The sequence below is a fragment of the Lycium ferocissimum genome, chromosome 11, assembly GCF_029784015.1.
Source record: "Lycium ferocissimum isolate CSIRO_LF1 chromosome 11, AGI_CSIRO_Lferr_CH_V1, whole genome shotgun sequence".
Taxonomy (NCBI): domain Eukaryota; kingdom Viridiplantae; phylum Streptophyta; class Magnoliopsida; order Solanales; family Solanaceae; genus Lycium; species Lycium ferocissimum.
The window spans coordinates 39,763,238-39,784,631 of NC_081352.1; the positions used below are offsets into that span (position 1 = coordinate 39,763,238).

General features: G+C 36.2%; 3 protein-coding genes across 3 annotated transcripts in view; 2 read left to right on the plus strand and 1 right to left on the minus strand.

Moving 5' to 3' along the window:
* Nucleotides 1-1,643: 1,643 nt before the first annotated feature.
* Nucleotides 1,644-2,699, minus strand: LOC132038320 (uncharacterized). The gene is made up of 3 exons (XM_059429001.1): nucleotides 2,446-2,699; nucleotides 2,248-2,355; nucleotides 1,644-1,896 (listed from the first exon to the last, which is right to left on the minus strand). Exons 1-3 carry the CDS (start codon nucleotides 2,691-2,693, stop codon nucleotides 1,644-1,646), a joined length of 609 nt encoding a protein of 202 aa, XP_059284984.1. The 5' UTR covers nucleotides 2,694-2,699.
* A 17,353-nt stretch (nucleotides 2,700-20,052) lies between these two features.
* LOC132036635 (uncharacterized) overlaps nucleotides 20,053-21,394 on the plus strand; it is a 44,579-nt gene continuing 43,237 nt past the window's right edge. The window contains exon 1 of the mRNA XM_059427016.1: nucleotides 20,053-20,282. The gene's annotated coding sequence lies outside the window, so the exon portion shown is untranslated. The remainder of the gene's footprint in view (nucleotides 20,283-21,394) is intronic.
* Nucleotides 20,278-21,159, plus strand: LOC132036636 (ATP-dependent DNA helicase PIF1-like). Its single transcript, XM_059427017.1, has one exon. The coding sequence runs from the start codon at nucleotides 20,329-20,331 to the stop codon at nucleotides 20,905-20,907; it is 579 nt and encodes a 192-aa protein (XP_059283000.1). The 5' UTR covers nucleotides 20,278-20,328; the 3' UTR covers nucleotides 20,908-21,159.

A 21,394-nucleotide genomic window follows, 5' to 3' on the forward strand; every position in this document is an offset into this window, starting at 1 on the left:
GTTTGTCATGGCCATATTTCTTACATGTAGAGCACTTGCGAGAGTAAGTTCTTTCACTGACATCTATTTGATTGGGTCTACGACTCCGTGAGTTAATGCCCAATTTCCTGATGTAAGCCTTGTTAGCAACCATCGAAAACGGCTCGTTTGGCCAATAAGTTTCATTACTAAGTGGGTGGAATTGGCCGAAATATGCTCTAAGGTAACTGTGGACCTTGTATTCCCCCGCCACATAACTTGTTACCGTTTTTCTCATTCTCTCGAAGCACTTGATAAAGACGAGAACACGGTACGTGGTACGTTTGCCACTTACTACAAGTGCATGTTCTTGTTGCCTCATAAACGGTATGCTAGTTTCACCCTTACCGTTGTAATAACCTATCTTAACTTCATACACATGTTGAATTGGGTCATACTCGGTCATTTGGTGATGCTCACATTTTTTTCTATAATGCTCCATATTTTTGAAAGGCTTTGGCATCCATGTCTCGCCTTCGGCTAATATCGCTCTGGCCTGCCTTGTCCTAACCACAAATCGCTCTAAAACCTGCTTGAAAGTCATTCTCACCATTGCGGACAGTAGTCCCCGAGCAGTTTTTTTAGGCCATTGAAAAACTCGAGCCGTTTGTTGTGAGCATGCCCCATCTTTTGCCTCCATCAGCATGAAGCGTCCATTTTTCAACTTCGAGCTTCATTAACCAAACGTATGCGGGTTCACTCACTGCCCTGATCAGATCCATTTTTGCAGCCCATTTTCGTTGTTGATGCTCCGTGGCAGCCCCCCACATCAATTTGTTTAGATTGCCATTGTGAAACTTTGATTGCAAATTTTCCTTCAAGTGCCTTAAGCAATAGCGATGGTAAACAAAGGGAGGCTGCCACCCCGGTAAATTATCCATATTGTGCAATATGCCTTTATGACGATCAGACAGCACGCATATGCCGGTACGATCCTTAATAACATGAGTTTTCAAATGGGTCAAAAAGATCCCTCATGTGTCGTTGCTCTCGTTAGCGGAAATTACGAAAGCACGAGGGAATATTGACCCATTGGCATCCATTCCTATTGCAATTAGGAGCTTGATGTCGTAGGCACCATTTACATGCGTACCATCTATGGATATCCATACTCGTTGGAGCAAAACCATCAATGCATAGTTTGAATGTCCAAAATACGAAGTTGAAGATTTAACCCTCTATAAGCCGCCACTTTACAATAGTACCATCATTAAAATGTTGTAGAGCCGCCATATATCTTGGCAGCGATTGAAAAGAGGTATGCCAATTTCCAAAGATCATCTCAAAAGCGCGTCTACGCCCGAGAATTCCCTTTCTGTTGCTTATAGTTTTACCATATACGGTTTGAACGTTTTGAATACAATCTTTGATAGGGAACCTGCACAAGTTTAAACAAACAACATTTAGTGATGATCTTTCAATTGATATAAGACATATAATGTACTAGGTAGGATAAGTTACCTTGGCGTTTCGGCAACGTCTTTGAGTAACACTTAAGCAATCATGTTTGTATCTAAATTATAATGATCTGCTCGATTTTCTTCCATATCACAAGTGTGTCTTTCGCGGAATTTTGTGATAGCCCACATACCATCAAAGCTTAACAATTCCCCCGAAGCAACCACTCACAAAACTTGATACCGTCGTCTACAAACTAGCCTCCATATCTTTGTGTTTGACTGATTAACCTTAAACTCCCTCATGTCCTTAAAACAATAAATTTTGATAGCCTGTTGCAACGCCTTTTTGGATGCGAACAACATTCCCTTTGCAAGGTAGCATCGATCTCTGTTGAGATCCTTTGGTTCAATCCAGGTTTTTAGGCGACTATCATCATCTTCTCTTGTGAAGACAAATGCATCATCACGACCCTGCAGGCTGTCAAGATAAGGGATATTGTTAGAATGCCACTGAATTGGGCTTTCAGAAGTTGGGTTTTCTGCCATCGGTGGTGGTACGTGGTGGTGCATTGGTTCTTGTTGGTTTTGGCTTTGAGGAATATTGTTGGTCATACCAACTTGAACATCATCATCGGTTACCTCTGCATTATTAGCTATTTCATCGTCATCACTTGATGATGACTCATAATAATTTGGAAAATCTTCATTATCAAGTGCATTCATCCTCCTACACGAAAAGTAACATATTTTAAATACCAATATCATATATATATATATATATATATATATATATACAGATAATAATTTCATATCAAGGTAATGAAATTACTATTGTTCATAAGCATTGTCATGGTGTGGAGAATGATCAACTCCACCGAACTGAGAGGATTGACCAACATCCATATTTGGTACCACTGGCGAGTTTTGAGAATAGTTCCTATAAAGATTTGAAAACTGATTATTTACCAATTCATACAACAAACACGTGTTACTACACATAATAATAATATGCAAAATCCATATTTACCAATTTTCATTGTAAGCTTGATTAAATTGCTGGCTTAGATTTTCCAGCGGCACTTGACCACTCAAAATGTCTCCATAAGAACTAAAGTCCCCATAAGTGTTACCATGAATAGGCTGGACTTGAGGGACTTCTTCTCGAGGTATCTTTTCAACATACATCTCAAGAACATTAATGGATACTAAATCACGATATTCTTCTGGCGATCCCAAATAATCACTCAAAGATTCATCATCGTTGATATTGTGCATGCCATAACGCACTACACCGTTTGATAGTGTTTGTGGATATTTGCCAGTTAGTGAGATTCCAAACTCAAAGGGGTGTAGTTTTCATTCTTTTGTCCATGTAACTGACTAGTGTTTCATAATTTAAAGTTGTTGAAAATTTAACATGGGCTTTTGGTTTGATACTATAACGAATGGAGTAATTGTCCTCAACGATATCTCCATCCCAAAATAGTGAAACCCTAACAGTTGAAGCATTTTGAGACATTTTTTCTATGAAGTTTGATTTTTTTTTTTGAATGACTTGTAAGACTTAGACTTATGAAATTGATGAGTTTTTCACTCATCCAACATTCATGTTAAATAGATTCCTGAAATTGTCATGCGTGATGTGTTGTCAAATCAACACTTACATTGCGCATTAAAATGGTGCGCAATACAAGTCGTATTAAAACGGTATTGTCAAATCATGCCTTTATGTGTCATAGATTCCTGAAATTGTCATGCGTGGTGTGTTGTCAAATCAACACTTACATTGCGCATTAAAATGGTGCGCAATACAAGTCGTATTAAAACATGATATTGTCAAATCAAGCCTTTATGTGTCATAGATTCCTGAAATTGTCATGCGTGGTGTGTTGTCAAATCAACACTTACATTGCGCATTAAAATAGTGCGCAATACAAGTCATATTAAAACGGTCAAATAACGCAGCAATGTATTGTCAAATCAAGCCTTTATGTGTTATAGATTCCTGAAATTGTCATGCGTAGTGTGTTGTCAAATCAACACTTACACCAAAACTGCAGGAGATTTGCTCTTTTCACGCACAAAATTAGTGCGTGAAAGAAGGAATTCGTTTCACGCACAGTTTCTGTGCGCGAAAGGAAGTCTAACTTTTTGTACTTTCATGCACAGATTCTGTGCGTGAAAGAGGCCTTTTTTTTTAACCTATTAAAATCACGTTTTTTTTTCATACGTCGCACGAGTTATTATTAAGATCACTAATTATCATTAAGAAAATAATAACAGAAAATATATATAATATTAACATAAAATGTACACTTTATTTACAACATTCACAATCTCAGGTCCCACATGTGGGAGCCTTTAGAGTACGGCTAGGCCTAAGGCTAAACCCACCACGACCACTATCATCTCCATCCCCCTTCCTCCTCATAACATGCTTTCTCGTCAATCTCATCAGGAGACCCGTCCACAGGCGCAGAGGAATGAACCTGAAATAACATATAAACAATTTAATTTAGATTTATTCTAAACTAAACATGAAATAAACAACTAATTAATAAATTATTTTATTTTGTAAAAATCAAACCTGTGTGTCGACGGCCTCCTGAGATGCCTGGTGAGAGGGCTCCTGAGCTAGATCCTCAACGGTCTCCTGGGTGGTCATGCTCCCAATCCGTAGCCGCAGGTATATTCTGTACATACCTAAACTGCCGTAACACGCGGTTGGGCGCATGATACTCAACGATATCCATATGTATCAATGGACACCGCGACATCCACATACGTGCCGACCGCCCCCACAAAACGCTGGTAGCTCATCCAAAATATGATCATACGGCGTCCATGTCACGCCCCAATTTCCGAGGGACGTGATGGGCACCCGACCCCATACCCGGAGCCGAGCGAACCTGGTACGGGTCGCACACATAATTTTTTTTTCAAATCTCTAAACTGAATAATCATCAAATACATAATGAAGCTTTCAAATCTGACAAAATCTGTAATTGTACACAATTCTCATTACATAACACACATCGACATGACGGAGCCGCGACATCGACACATCATACCCACAACACCGCCTCGCAAAGTCTCTAATGCCATCCGTAAGACACAACGTACATACTCATCAAAAGGCTCGGAATCGCTCACCAATCATGCCGGAATATCTTCAACTCATCTCGCGGGTACCGCGCGGCATGAAACGCAAATTTCCGATCGGGGTCGTACGGAAAATGTACCGAGTATGTAAAGCCCGAAAAAAAATATAAACAAAACATAATCAAATATATATATATATATATATATATATAATCGACTCAAAGAATACAAAAATGAAACATGGCTACCGAAGTATATCAACATTGTCAGACGTGAGCTATATGTGGTAAACCGAATCGTGGACGGATACAGAGCGAGCGTGATGTCGTACGATCATATGTACCGATACAAACCACGCAAATAACGTACGTAATGTCCGAGGCAACTCATACGTACCGATACAAATCGTTCAAAGACAAAGAGTGTCGAGACGATCGTACATACCGATACGTATCGTACAAATACCGACATATATCGACAGAGAACGTAACGTGCGTAAGGCTTGCAGGATAACATATATCGGATGTATGCAAAATCATAAATCACATACGTGTATGACGTGTCCCGCCCTACGATGAGGGACCTAATAGGACTGTGTATAACAAAATCGTATGTCATATGTGCCAATAACGTGTCCCGCCCTTTATTAAGGGACTCAGAGATAAAATCACGCATCTCGAATTTATACATAACGTGTCCCTAAGTTTCCATGAATAGGTCTCGTGAATAATAATCATGTGCCATCCCGGCCACCATCCCCATAACATCACATCATAATCACATACAAATAACGTGTCCCGCCCCGCAAGTACGGACTCCGTGAATAATGCGAAGTGCGCACGAGAACATGTCCCGGCCCGGACTCCGAGAATCGTATCGTGACGTACACACGAGATCATAACATAACGGCCCGGACTCGCCGAAAGATACATTGATAGTCGTAGTGGCATAGTTGCCAGACTCGACAAACGGATATTCTTACCTAGCCGAGGCTCGTAGCAAATTCCGCATCAATCCTTACCTTGTTGCAATTATCGTGTCGAATGCCGTGACGTATCGATTTCAAAGCATATCATATCAAAATTTTTCCAACGCAAAAATCCGAGATCATTTACAAGTAAGGAACGTTTAATCATACGTAACTTTCGGGGGTCATTAAACACAATACCATACGTACGCACATAAATGGGTCGGAAATCGTGGATCAACTTTGCACAAAATCAAGATAACATACGTTTCATGAAGCGTTCGTATTTTGACAAGACCTTTTCATACTTACTCATCTATCGAACACACTAAAGCTTAAATATATGACACGCTTGTATATATATAACATAAATCGAATCATAGACGAGCGGAGTTACCTCAATTACATATTATATCATAACCTATGTGTTGGACATGCCATAAAAGAAAAGTAAGCCTCACATACCGCGCCGCCTTGCTAGCTACACTTGTTCATCCCAACTTGCTTATCTACATTCAAAAGGATCCATATGATCATTAGATTCATCGACTTGTGTTTGCCTCTAATTCTTCATACAAGTTCACTTATAGGCTACCGAAATTTGTAAGAAGACTCCTCCTCGTAAATGCACCGTCCCGAGAATATGGCTCGCCCAAATCAACATACGTAAATCCGGAATTCAACCCGGCCAATCCAACAACAATACTACCAATCATAATAACAATGTCGATAGATAATTTCAAGATGTCCAACCAACATTCAATCTTACCCGAAACCTTCCAACTTAACTAGAAATGTTCATAACACATTTTCTACTTCGACTTGAATCATTTACCTTCATTTTCACATCACAATTTCACAATGACAACAACCAAAGCACTAGGAAACATTGGCTTAATATGGTCCCCAAAACAGATGCATGCACTACCAACATCCAACCTCAACACAACAATCAAAATATTAAACAAAATCAATCCATTTGTTCTATGCAACACCTAATAAGTTTAGTTCATCATATTCTACCAAAAACAAACGCACGCTTAACAACTACCATTTCAACATGAGCCATTAAATCATCATTCTTAACATAGAATTTGCAACAACAATAACCAAGAACACTAACTAAAATCAATTCATTCCTTCTACACCAACAATCCATTCTCACGGCCATACACACCACATACAACATTTCATGATTTTTATCCATTCCCACGCATCATAACACGTCCAAAACATCCATAAAACATGTAAAAGAGATTGAACCATACCTTTCATTTCATCTTCCTCCTTTCTCGCTAGACTTGCTCTTTGCAAGACGAAAAGATTTTCTTCTTCCAACAACTACTCCACGTCGACGAGGACCTTCCAATTAGTAAAGGAGTAGATGAAGCAACCAATTTTTCAAGATCAAATTGGAGGGGCGGTTTCGCCGACCCCCGGCCGTTTTTTCTCCTCTTTCTTTTTCTTCATAATTCATGAAATTTCTAGAGTGGAGTATGATGAAAATAATGAGCTTGGTCATCCATATATACTAATATGGCACACGACCATGCACATGGCCAAGCACATGGCCGGTATGCGCCTCCTTTCTTTTTTTTTTTTTTTTTTTTTTATTCTTTTCCTCCAAATTTTCTTCAAATTTCTCCAAGTTTCAAGAAATTTCCAAAGGATGAACATAATGAAAATGACTCAACAAGTCATCTATCTCTACAAATATTAACCCTCCATGTAGCTATGGCCCACAATACATGTGGCCTTATTTCTCATGAACTACAAATTTCCAAAATTCCACTTTTAAGCCCAAATTTTTATTAACATTTCCATCCCATAAAATCATAGAATGCTTATGTCTTTCAACAAAGTCGGAAAATAACCTCGTCCCTAATTTATCGCAAACAACTTAAAAATTTTCCGACGTACAAAATTACGATATGTAACAGTCCATATAAAAGCCTGTAAAAAGAATTGAACTAGTTAACAATAAAAGACTAAAATAGTAGCTATGTGGTCTAGCGTGTGGATCCAAAATATGAACATACCGTCTGCGCTGTCATGCGGTCTAGCTGATCCCTAAACGGGAGAAGGCTGCGTTGCGTCTCCGCATGTCGGCGTACGCCTCGCAACCATCTCCGCGGTATGGCATCGGCACGAAGATAGTCCTGAGCTCAAAAGGTCTCAACCTAGTCCACACCCATATCTCGATATAGTCATTTAAAAAATATTTTATCGCGTTTTAAAAAAATATATTTTGTGTTTAATTACACACACTCAAATATATTACCTGAAGGAGCGAGCAAAATGCAGGGACCTCTACCCTCGTGCCCATAGAACATCGGCAGAATCCTCGATACATGTAGCCTAGCACAGCAGTGCCCCAACTATAACATCCTATCTCGGCTATCTCGACAAGATCGTCGATATACCGAAGATACCTCAAGCTCACATGCGAACCCGAAGTGTTCGGGAACAGGATGGCCCTGAATATGATGAGTAGGTATAGACGCGCACTTCAGTCAACATCAACCTGAGGCGTGTCCTCTCTAATCGGATGTTGCATGTCTGTGAGGCACAAGTGAGCATAAAGGGCCGACAACAAAAGCCGAGTCTGGCCGGAAATGTGAGCATCCAGAGCCGCAAAACCGGTGAGCCTAGTCAACTCATCCCAAGTCCTCAATATACAATGAGCGTCCATCAACCTGTAGCCTATAAATGACCTCTACATCCTAAACGGTAATGGTAGCCTCACCGGTGCGAAGATGAAATTTGTGCATCTCCGGTCACCACCTCTCAATCAAGGCCATCACTAGCGACTTATCGTGCTGTACCCGACCAACTTTGACGCACCGATAGATACCGCCCGGATGTAGTATATCCAGGACACAAGGATGTGGGGGGCGAGCAGCTAAGATCTCCGATACTGAATCCCCTAACCGGCGCGGACCCGAGCCGGTTCGGATGTCCATATATGTTGCGACCTATGCTCGGGCCGAAGATACGGAACTCATTCGAAGGGGTGGTGATCCATCCGTTTTACGCATTTTAAATCAATCATTAACGAGTAGTATTAGTTATGTAATCTTTTATCGAAAATTTTATTAAGGATTGTGGTGACCCATCTGTTTTACGTATTTTAAATCAATCATTAACAAGTAACATTAGTTATGGAATCTTTTATCAAAAATTATATTAAGGGTTTTCAATCCTAAACTACGGGTTATCAATCCTAAACTAAGGGTTTTCAATCCTAAACTAAGGGTTTTCAATCCTAAACTACGGGTTATCAATCCTAAACTAAGGGTTTTCAATCCTAAAATATAAATATTAATAATTAATAAGTCAAATAATTAACAATTAGTTAGCAAACAATTAGTATAAATAATTAATAAATAAACAATTAACTAACTAATCAAATAATTAACAAGTTATTATCATATATTTAATAAATAAACAATTAACTAACTAATCAAAAAATTAATAAATTATTATCGTATATTTAACAAATGAAACAATTAAGAAATTATTAACAAATAAACAACTGGCTTAATAAAAACTAAATAAATAATTAGCTAGTCTAACAATTAATAAATACTTAAGTCGCTAATCGAACAATTAACAAATACTAAATAAACAATTAATAAATAATTAACTAATTAACAATAAATAAACAAATTAAAAAAAAAGGGCAGTCCCAACAGTTGGTACGGACTGCCCAAAAACGCACAAAAAAATGCGCAAAAATCCAAATCCACCACAGTTACACAATGATCATGCTTAGGGTAATAATATATTTAGCAATGTAATAAAAAAGTCGTAGTAAAATACCTAGATTGAAGGTTTTTTTAAGTTTTCAAAATGAGCTCTGCGCCGCTCTATTCCAAAATCTAACCTTAGAAACTTGTTTCTACACTTCAATATACCAAGAATATTGACTTTCGAGTTGAAAAAAAATATGAAAAAGACGTTTTTTTTTGGGGGGGGGGGGGGGGGGGTTGGGGACCACTGAAATGGAGCTTCAATGGCGGGTTGGAAAGGTGCGGGTCGTGGTGGGGAAGGAGGGGGCCGAGTTTTGTTGGCCTCCTTCACGCACGAAAAGGCCAAACTTTATTTTTTACAGTTTGGTCCTTTCATGCACTAAATTAGTGCGTGAAACCTAGTTTTTTTTTCTTCTTTTTGTGTTAGTTTGGTTCAACTTGTTTTTTTTTTTTTTGTCCTACAAAAGTCGCGGATTCGAAATGAAGGTGGAGTGTATTTTAGACATGTGGTAAGGTATTCTTTAGGTCATGGACGTGTCGATTTCTGCTGATTCTGCTCTTCCACTGTCATCTTAATTAAGAGCTATTATTTTTCCCCTCTCAATTGCTGCTAATCTTAGCTAAAAGTGGCATAATTAAATTAGAATATATATTAGCATGCTGTTGCTATATTAAAGATGAAATACTATGTAAGTTGGATTGTGTTTGATAGATATACTTAAGGACGAGTTCAGGAGTGCAATAGAAACAATACTTAATTAAGGTGCCAAAATAAAAAAAAGAGAGATAAGTTTAGGGGGTCGCACATACATTAAGCCTTTTTTTTTTTTTTACTACTCTGGTACTATATGATTTATGATGTTACAACTCCCACATAATAACGATTGGTGAATATCTACTTCACTTTACATACTACTTCACTTTACATATTTTCTTGCGAATTTTAGTTGTGACAATATAGAGATCTTCCCGGAAAGATATAAGTGTGATATTATTAATTTATTTAGGCCAAACCCATCGACAAACACCCGTGGTCGTTCAGATGTTCCATTTAGACACTTTAGGCCATTCCTATTCCGACCGTTATCGAGCAAAACCAACACCGATCGTCTCCTACGTGGATTAAATGGCCAATTAAATTGTGCCACCATTTAAATTGTGCCAACTCAATTAAATTGTGCCAACTCATTTTAATTGTAAATTCACTAATTTGTAAATTCGTGGAGTTTTGACCATTAAAATTTGAGGCTTTTGGGGTTGGATGTGCAATGAGGAGGCGCCCTTTGGTGTTGGTTTTGCTCCGATAACGGTGCAAAAAGTGTCTAAGTGGAATAGGAATGACCCACCTGAAGTGTCTAAATGGAACAAGGGTCACTTTAGGTGCTCAAGTGAAAGAAGTGGACGATCACAGGTGTCTGTCGATGGGTTTGGCCATTTATTTATATGGAGAGTCGAGTTTTTCTTTGGCCATGTTTTCAAATACTTCTTTAATATTTTAAATTATTAATTATTGTGACTAATAATATTTTATGTAGTTTTTTAATAGTATATAAATTTTGTTTAAAAGAACTTGAAGATTTTATGTTCAAAGTCACTTCAAAAATTAGTCAACTTAACCCTCGTACTCCGAACTGTATCACATATATAGAACAAAAGAGTAATATGATACAACATGCTTTGAGTTTCTCTAAGAGTAATAGAATTATGTAAGGGACTAACTTAAAGGTTACACTTTTTACATTATATTAACATCCACAAAAAACAAATTAGATTTTTTTTATTTTATTTTTTAATTTTTTTAGCTAAACCATCCACCCAGGCTTTCACCTACCGTAGTGGTGGGGGGCTTGGCGTGGACACCTAGCTCATTATATATCACAACAAAAAACAAGAAAATGGAGGGGGACATAAAAATCAAAACCTCCGAAAGGCAGAACGAGACAACACGAAACCCATGAATGGAACATATGGAAGCCAAAGATTCTATCTTTGTTCCCAGATCTCAATCTACACTACTGTACTCCATAAATGGCAAAAAAAAAAAAATCAGCCCAAGGGAGAGCAATCAGCAAAGATGCCCATTTAAGTCTAATCTTTCTACAATAATTTACAATTAGATCAAATGTTGTCCAGAGGAGAGGTTACGAGTGAAGAAAGTCTTAGTGACTTTGCGTCTTAAAGTAGGTACCTATAGCCTGTCCAGTCGGCAAGGTCCGATGGCTTTTCTTGGAAGATCATTGGATTGGTTAATAGTCGTATCTTGAACTGTGTGGCTCCATTTGGATAGAGCATCCGCTATTTGGTTCGCTTCTCAGTAGCAATGTTGGAAAATGCATTGTTGGAGATGGCTCAAATCTTTGATCTCCCTGATGATGTCTTCTAAATGCCATAGAGGTTTATTATTGCCGTGGATCATATCAATCACTAACTTAGAGTCACTTTCAAGCACGATTCTGTGATAGCCATTGTCATAGCACCATTTTAAACCAAAAAGTGCCGCAGTTGCCTCGGCCAGGTTGTTAGAGCTGTTTCCCAACCCTTGAGCAAAGACCATTATGAGGTGACCCTATGATCCCGAACTATTCCACCTGCTCCAATAGTTCCATCATCCAGTCTACTATCGTCCGTGTTGATTTTCATCCACCCAAACAATGGATATGTCCAAAGAACAGACATACAAGCAATACGATGGGAGAGAGAGGTAAGAATATCACAAATCCCATTCTAAGAGTAGATTCCATCGATGTTAATCTTATGAGTTTGAATGACCCACCTAAGGTGGTTAAGAATAAAATAATTTACTCTGGAAATATAAAGTTTCTTATCCCCATACTTTGCAAAGACATCTTGCTTTCCACAATTACCAACAGATAATAACAGAGGTAATTTTTCTCATAGTCCGAATTAGGGGTGTACAAAGGAAACCGACAAATCATATCAAATCGATAATCCTAATCAAACCGAGAAAAAAATTCAATTAGTGATTTTGGTTTGATTTGGTTTGGTTTTAAAAAGAAAAACTCGACCACCATTGGTTTGGTTTGGTTTTAACTAAAAAAAGTCAAACCGAACCAATCCAACTCGACATTACATGTAAAAAAAAATCAAAAATATTTTGTACATAAAAATAATTATTATAATGTAATTTATAAATATTTCTTAAACTTTTTCATAGTTTTTTATCTTTTAACACATTATTTCAAGCTTGGATTTAGAATTTTGAATGGTTCAATAAGTTTTATAGCTCATAGATGTTAGTAACTCAAATAAAATCCAATAAAAATCAAATCAATATTAATGCTAAGAAAAGAAATTCAATTCTAACACTAGGAATGACAATAATGTTGGATATCTATTCTTTAGTTTTATGTTGGTTTAGAAAGTGAAAATACATAACTTAATTTTATTTTTTTCTTTAATATCTAGTCATGTAATTAATATTTATCAGCCGGACTTATTTTAGCATGACTTAGTACTTTTAGATTAAGATCATTTTCTATATGCCTTATAAATTAGCCATATTTATTATAGCATGACTTAGTACTTTTAAATTATGATCGTCTTATTTTATGCAATTTCATAACTTTTTTTTGTTGAATATTTTAGTAAAATATCATCTCTCATCTCAGATTTTGTGTTATTTTCTTAATAAATATCTTAATTAGATGATCATATCTTGCTAGGACTAAAGAAATATTTGAAGTACAAGTCATATCTTTTGTATGAAGACTTTGCCCGGAAAAAATCCGAAAAATCCGAGCAGCCCAAAGAAACCAAGAAAACCCGAGGTTGAAAAACCCAACTTTTGTTGGTTTGGTTTATAGATTTAAAAACCCGATGCAATTGGTTTGGTCTTTAAAAAACTCAAACCAACCCGGTCCATGTACACTCCTAGTCTGAATGATTGAATTTTGGGCTTTGTATCTCCACCAAGTGTTGAGTATGGAGAGGATGGGGTGATCTTCCCATATAATGTCGAGAGGTCCTCCAAAGGATCTCCAGGTTGTTTTAGCTAGGTCACTATTCACAAAGTTGTGGTGCATCGTTTCTTCTTGAGGGTGCCTGCAACAATTACACATAGAAATAGAAATAAGAGTTTGGCAAAACTTGGGAATAGTAATATCATCAAAAGGTAGTTTTTTCTTGATCGGTCTCCAACTAAGAAATGACATTTTAAAAGGTAAAAACTTATGCCAAACATTATTCAAAACATTAGAGTTGAGTCTTGACTCCCTCGTTTGTTGCCATGTGGAGGCAGTGATGAAGAGCCCCGATAAAGAAGCTTTAATTTCCAGATGGCTCTATCGGGAACGAGAATATCTCCCATCTTGGTGGAGTTGATTTGCTCAATAATGTATTCTGGCATCTGTTGGATTTGATCATAATGGAGAATATTTCCAACTCTAATTTGCTTGATCAGAATGTTGTCTTCGGGTGCATCCATGTGAATAATATTCGCTAATGCTTTAATGTCCAGATAGTTGTCCCACCAAAAGTTGATGTTGCCCGCTTTACTCTTCCATAATATATTCTTTTCAGTCTTGTCCCTAGCTTCAAGGAGGTTTTTACAATTGTGAGATTGTCCTTTAGTCCATGTCTTTTTAATAGGATGAATCCTATTGCAATACTTGTCCATAAGGAAATCACTCCATAGTGACTCAGATGTTCTGAATCTCTACCATCTTTTCATGGCGAAAGCTTCACTAATCGATTCCATATCCCTGAAACCAACTCCGCCTTCATCCTTCGGAAAACTTAAATTGTACCAAGAGCTCCAGTGGTATTTTTCTTTTCGCCCGAATTGCCCCAATAGAAACTAGCCAGATACTTTTCAATCTACTGAAAAACTCCTTTGGGGGAAGCCATTTTCGCCAACATGTGAAGTGGTTAGGATTGGAGAACATGTATAATAAGAATTGCCCTACCGCCAATAGAAAGGAGTTTTCCTTGCCAACCATTAGTCTTCTTGACAATTCTAGTGATAGCCTCAGAGAAATGGAAAATTCTTTTCCTTCCAACATAGAGAGGGCACCCTAAATATGTGATAGGAAACTCCGCATTTCTGAACCCAGTAATATCTTTGATGCGTTGAATTATGTCGGTATCCATTTTGGAAGAAACCAAGAAGCAACTCTTTCCTATATTGATCATCTGGCAAGAACAATTCTCGTAATTTTTAAGAGTCCGCATGACTAGATTCAAAGAATTTTCTGAGCCTGAGGTGAAGATCATCACATCATCTGCATAGGCTAAGTGAGAGATTTGAGGGCCCCTTCTGTGCATATAAAAGCCCTTATACATCTCATATCGTGGAATATTGTTTAGCATTTTTGTAAGAACCTCTGCTCCAATAATAAAAAGAGCTGGGGAGAGAGGGTCACCTTGTTTGAGGTCCCTGGTCGAATGAAAGAAGCCTTTATTATTCCTGTTAATAAGAATCGAGTACCAGCTATTAGAAATAGATCACCGGATACATTCAGTCCAAGTGTCAGAGAACCCAAACCTTTTCAAGACAGCTAATTGAAAATCCCAATCAACTCTATCTATGCTTTGGCCATATCAAGCTTGATCACAACATTACCTCCATCGTTATCTTTTTTTTTATGCCATGAATAATTTCTTGAGCAAGAAGGACATTTTCAGTAATGAGCCTGCCCGGAACAAATCCAGTTTGGTTACTGGAAATAATTTTTGGAAGAATAGGTGCCAGTCTGTTACTCATAATTTTGGAGATAATCTTATTAGAGAAATTACTCAAGCTAATAGGCCTGAGGTCAGAGAAAGTATCAGGGTGCTCGACTTTCGGAATCATAACCAAGTTAGTGCTAGTGTAGAATTTAGTTAAAGAAGCACCTCTAAAGAAACTTTGAATAACAGCTATTAAATCATGTTTGATGATATCCCGGCAGCTATGATTGAAATAACCACCGAAATCATCGGGGCCCGCTGCACTTGTTTTGTCCATCCCAAATTAGGAATGATAACAACAAGTGTCAACCTTTGTAAACAAAGAAATGCCCCTGTTCTTAACTCATAAGTGAAGAAGTGCAAAACTTTTAAACTTTGGTCATATCACATATATATGCCACTTTTGTGAATATCAAGGAATGGAAGTTCGTAATATGGACATCCAACCACGTGTGATGGAAATGACTGATATCTATGAGTAGAATTAAGGAGAAAGGAAAAGAAGAAGAGTTTAAGTAATATACGTTATTATTATTGTAAAAATATTTTTATATGTATTATCAAATTGTCTTTATCCGCTATAGCAAGTAAATACATATTATCTTATTTTAAAATTTTAAAGAGGATTATATATAAAAAATTGAATATTTGATGGTGTAAATATTATGTATATTGATGATATATAACACTTAGATAATTAGGAATCTTTTTGGGGTTGTTGGTTATGACGGAAAAGAGGTTTACCACTTTTGGGGTAATATTTTCACTTTTCACTTTTGTGATGTTGAAGAGATGAATTTCTATGAGTCAAACATCCAATAAAGTGTAAGCTCTTATTAGTTTGACATGTTAAATTGCGCACTACACAAACTAGGGATGTGCGAAATTGTTATAAAAATAGTAATTATGCTTAGGTTATAAAAATAGTAATTATCTTTTAGGATGTGCGAAATTGTTAGTGGTGGCTGTATTTTAAAGGAGAGAGCATGTAATTGGAATTTTTTAAACTAGAGGTCACGTGTATACGATATTCTTAAACAAGTTTGTGAAGCAGTGATTGTGATTTACTAGTAATTAATTACTCCTAATACTGTTGGACCTAAGCAATTTTTTTCCAGAAATATAAAAAATGCAGAGCATTTTCTTTTCAACTTTCTTGGGAATCCCAGGTATTGAAAAGTGGAATGGAAGGGGGAGAACTTATCCATGGAGGCACTTACAATATACATTAGTTTATCATAGTGATAAATTTGAGGTGACAATAGTAATTATAGCCTAAGTACAGGGCACTAGGGGTGTTCACGGTTCAAATAAAAACCAATCCAAATCGAAAATCAAAACCAACCGATTAAGTAAATCAATATTTACTTGGGTTAGGTTTGATTTAGTTTTGAATTTTTAAAAATCAATAATATTTGTTTTGATTTTGGTTTTATTAAAAGCAAACCGAAGAAAAAATCTAACCGAACCGACAAAATTTGTACATAATTTATATATATATATATATATATATATATTGGTTTTCATAAATACTTTTAAATAATTTATATACTTTTTAAGCAAAATTTTATTTATCTCTAATGGGCTAATGAACTTTATACTGTAAGCCGATTTTTTTAAAAAAAATTCATGAATTCAAACTCATTTATTTAAAGAAACAACTATATGAGATTTACCTAGTTTTTTTTTTTTTTTTTTATTTCTTATAAACTTTATTCACCTAATTAAAATCATAAATCTTATAACATTTTCTCCATAATGCAAGAAACTATAGCTACCACAATGAAAGGGTAATAACGGATTATAAGTTGGAAAATGATAAAAAAATTCTCTCCTAATTGTAGGAAAAAAACATGAAAGAGAGAAATACCGTTAATTTTTTTAAACACCGAAAAACTGACCCAAACCGAACCAAATCGACTACAACCAAACAGATGGATATGTATTATATTTGGTTTGGTTTGGTTTTAATAATTTTAAAACCGACTAGATTTGTTTGGTTTTGGTTTCAACCTAAAACCAACCCAAACCGACCCATGAACACCCCTACGTAGAGGCACGTATTGTTATTATGTATTTATTGAGTTGTTATAAACACCAAATGTAGGTTTTTTTTTTTTTTTAAAGCGAGGCTTGCTGAGAATGAACATTACATTTCTATGATATAATATAAAAGCTTTATTACTACGCAACTACTCATTTATCAGATAGATAATTTCACTAGAATAATATTGAAGGAGGAAATATAAATTATATGAATATCCAAATTGCAGATACTGTTTTTGGAAGGCTCTTTAAGAATAATAAAAAAATGTGGATGTTAGCATATTCAAGTCTCATTACATAACTATGTAGTATCAAACAAAGTGATCTCAAATCAGCAAAGAAAGCGGTGAAGAATTAGAAATAGAGACAGACTGCTTATTTATTGTCAAAATTATCAAAGACGTAGGGCCATTATTGATTGTCGATATTTGCTAATCTGGAGAAACGCGCTCAATGATATGAAATTTCATCTCCTAACAGACTTAAGTCACGTAGCTCATTAACGGTGTTAAGAAATTTATTAGTTTTTGTAATACTACTCCTCTGTTCTAATTTATGTGGTACACTTTCCTTTTTAGTTTGTCTAAAAGAAAATATCACCTTTCTATATTTAGAAATAATTTAACTTTAAATTCCCATTTGCCCTCTACTCTTAATGGTATGATTTATAGCCACACAAATATCTAACGCTTATTTTGGATCATAAATTTAAAAAGTCTTTATTTCTTTGTTAAACTCCCTGCCTAGTCAAATGATTTCACATAAATTGAGATGGAGAGAGTAATTATTAACGCGAATACCGGCGGGCAATTTGCACGATTGCCCTTATTCGGGGGTGGTCTTTAATTTTTGCCCCTCAAATTGCTAGTTTTTAATTTATTTTTTTCCCTCCGCCTAAAATGCCCCGAGGTTCTGCGTTCGAACCCCGGCTGAGTTAAAAAAAAATTCGCAAGGCAGTGTTTCGTTGCAAAATTAGGCTTATTAGAATTCCAGCAGAGTTTTTTTTTTTTTTTTGCCTTAATGCAAGAGATAAAAAAAAAATTGCCTAGGCACATTTTCGCCAAGCCTTGCCTTGCGATTTTTTTTTTTGACTGAGCGGGGATTAGAACCCAGAACCTCGGGATATTTTCGGCCACTTTCTTAAGCGAAGGGAAAAAATTAAAGACCAATACCTTTGAAGGGAAATCCGTGCAAAAAAATGAATACCAGCCAAATTAGGGTCATTTGCACGATTTCCCTTCAAAGGCACTGGTCTTTAATTTTTAACCTTTGCTAAAAATTCCTTGGTTTCAGGTTCGAACCCTGCTCAGTCAAAAATTTTAGAAAAAAATCGCAAAACTCTACCTTAAGGCTTTTTTTTTTTTTTTTTTTGGTTGAAATTTTACAAACCTCTGTTTTAAGGCCTAAATTTTGCCCGAATAGGCCTAATTTTGGATAAAAGTTTGCCTTAAGGCAAAACTCTTAAGGCCTAACTTTGCCACAAAACTATGCCTTGCAAAATTATCGTTTTTTTTTTTTCTTGACCGAGCCGGATTCGAACTCCAAATCCCATGGTATTAGGTGAAAACCAAAAATTTAAAACCACCAATTTAAGGGCCAAAAATTAAAGACCAGTGCACTTGAAGGGAAAGCCGCACATAAAAAAGGAAAAATGACCTAATAATACCACTTAAGACATTATATTACAAAACATAAGGATACTTTTCCTTATTTATAAAATATAACAATTTAATTACAAATCCTAAAAGATTTGGAAAAGTTAAAAGCCCACTCTTCCCCTTCCCTTTTCCTAGCCGCTCACCCTTCCCTTTCCCTTTACCCAACCGCCCACCCTCTCTTCCCCTTCTCTCCATTTTACTCAACCTTTACTTCAGCTCTATTGTGTTGATCGGTGTTTTGGGGACGTGTTTCACGGTGGTTATGGAGATGGAGATGTGGTGCGAAAACGAAGGAAAAGGCGTTTATTGTGAAAACGGAGGCGAAGAACGACAACGTTCAACGGGCAAGACAACCAAAATACCCAAAAATTCAACTATCGCTCGGAAAATTTCGAATCGAAACTTTTGTTATCTCAAATAACTTTGTGGCAATTATTCTGAATCATTAAATCAAATCATCATTTTGTGACTACTCAAAACATTATGTTCTCTTTTCTTCTTAATTTCCCTGTTGGGTAGATTTATCAACCATGGCAGATTCCTATAACGTGGTTGTTCGGTTAAGATTTCACTAGTATTAGTTATGTATCGTTATATGGTTTATATTATCCACTATGCAGATTCAAATTGAGGAAGAATTAGGAAAATTAGCGGATCTGATTGTGGATTTGATGAAATTTGGTTTCTCTTCAAATTTTGAAGTGAGATTCAAAATTGTATTAAAGTTGTATGATAATTGTATGTTGAGTTTATATGAAATTTGTTTCTTAAATTTTGTATGTTGTTGTCGTTGTATTAAATTTGTATGGAAGTTGTATATAATATTGTTTTAGTCGTATTGAATTTTCTAAAACCTAATATGAACTTTATACATCATGTATATACAATTATATACATATATCATACCAATTTTATACAGTTTTTATACAAGACATTTTCACCGAAATTCTAAGTCTTAAGCGAGACATACACATTTCATACCGATTTTATACAATTTTTCATACACGAAAAATGTGAACGAAATTCTAAGCATGGAGTGACATACATAATTCATACAGTTTTCATACACAACTTTGAGCGAAATTTTCAAGCCCTGAGCGAAATATACACATTTCATACACAAATATTTGAGCGAATTTTCCAAGCCTTGAGTGTATATATTTTGCAATAAATCTATTGTTATATTTTGTAAACTGAAAAGCATCATCATATTTTGTAAATATACCCTATTTATATGTATATATATGTCATTCTCCCCATAAAAAATGGCCAAATACTGGAGTCCGCTTGTCCACTATGAGCTCGATTTAGGCCCACTATACCAATGAAGCCCATTTGACTCATATTATGAGCCCAAATTAGACTAGCCCATGATATAATGGTACCTATATGATCCATAGTACAACCTCAACTTCTCTTTTCTGTTTCAAATGGAAATGAAACAGGATGAAACTTCCTCCAGGTAAGCAAACCCTTTAACATTCAATATTTGAATATTTTTTCCCTTTCATTTACTATAATGTCTCATAAATATTCAATAAATGCTGTTATATATAAAAAAATTTAATAACCCAAGCAAAGAAGATACACCCTAAACCTCTTCTTGATGAACAAAGTTCAAATCTTTTGTTCAATTTTTCCATTCTTTACAGTCAAAAAAACACTTTGTGTGATGAAATTTGATTAGTTTTAGCAATATGAATCTGTCATTGTACACAGCTAAAACAGCCTACAGATTCTTGAGCTCCAAATCTACATGTTGGTCTCAAATTACTACAAAAAGCAAGGTGAAAACTTGTAGGAGTGAACTCACAAGCACTAAAAAGCCTAAAGTAAAGTTAACAGACCAACAAAATGAAATCTTGGAAGCCATTTCAAATGGGAATTCTGTTTTCATTACTGGTTCTGCAGGGACTGGAAAAACCTATTTACTTCAGCATATTATCACTAAACTTAGGAAGATTCATGGAAAATCTCGGGTTTTCGTAACAGCCTCAACTGGAGTTGCTGGTTGTGCCCTTAATGGGCAGACTCTTCATTCTTTTGCTGGAATTGGTCTTGGTGATGCTAGTGATGTGGATTTGCTATCTAGGGTAACATTGGATAAGGGAGCGTATCGAAGATGGAATAAAATTAGAGCCTTGGTTATTGATGAAATTAGCATGATTAGTGGTGAGGTTTTTGATAATCTTGAGTTTATCGCGAGGAGCATTAGAAGTGAAGAACTTGGCTGTGAGGAAAAGATTTGGGGTGGGATACAATTAGTTATTAGTTGAGATTTCTTTCAGCTTCCACCAGTTATCAATAAGAAGGGAACAAAAAAGGAATTTGCCTTTGAAGCTGATTGTTGGAATGCTAGTTTTGACATGCAAATTGAACTTAAAATGATCTTTAGGCAATCAGATGCACAGCTGATAAAACTGTTGCAAGGAATTAGGAAAGGGAAGTATGATTCTGAGGATTTGAAGTTATTGGATCAATGCTGCTCAAAGGTGGAGCCAGATTCTTCAGCTGTTCAGCTTTACCCAAGGATTGAGGATGTGAGCAGAGTGAATGCTGAGCGACTCGACCGTTTAGATGAGGTACTATTTCATTATCAAGCTCTTGACAGTGGTAAAGATCCTTGGAAGAAGCAGCTTAAGCATGGAATTGCACCTGAGTTGATCAAGTTGTGTGTAGGATCTAGGGTGCTTTGACAAAGAATATTGATGTTATTGGCGGACTTGTAAATGGTGCTACTGGTACGATCTTAGAGTTTGCTGT

Excerpts from the sequence above, each read along its gene's own strand:
- LOC132038320 (XM_059429001.1), bottom strand. The coding sequence starts at position 2,693 with ATGCACAATATCAACGATGATGAATCTTTGAGTGATTATTTGGGATCG. Across the intron at positions 2,356-2,445 it reads CAAGCTTACAATGAAAATTG|GAACTATTCTCAAAACTCGC; the intron begins GTAAATATGGAT and ends AAATCTTTATAG. Across the intron at positions 1,897-2,247 it reads GACAATGCTTATGAACAATA|CCTGCAGGGTCGTGATGATG; the intron begins GTAATTTCATTA and ends TTATCTTGACAG.
- LOC132036636 (XM_059427017.1), top strand. The coding sequence starts at position 20,329 with ATGAATCTGTCATTGTACACAGCTAAAACAGCCTACAGATTCTTGAGC.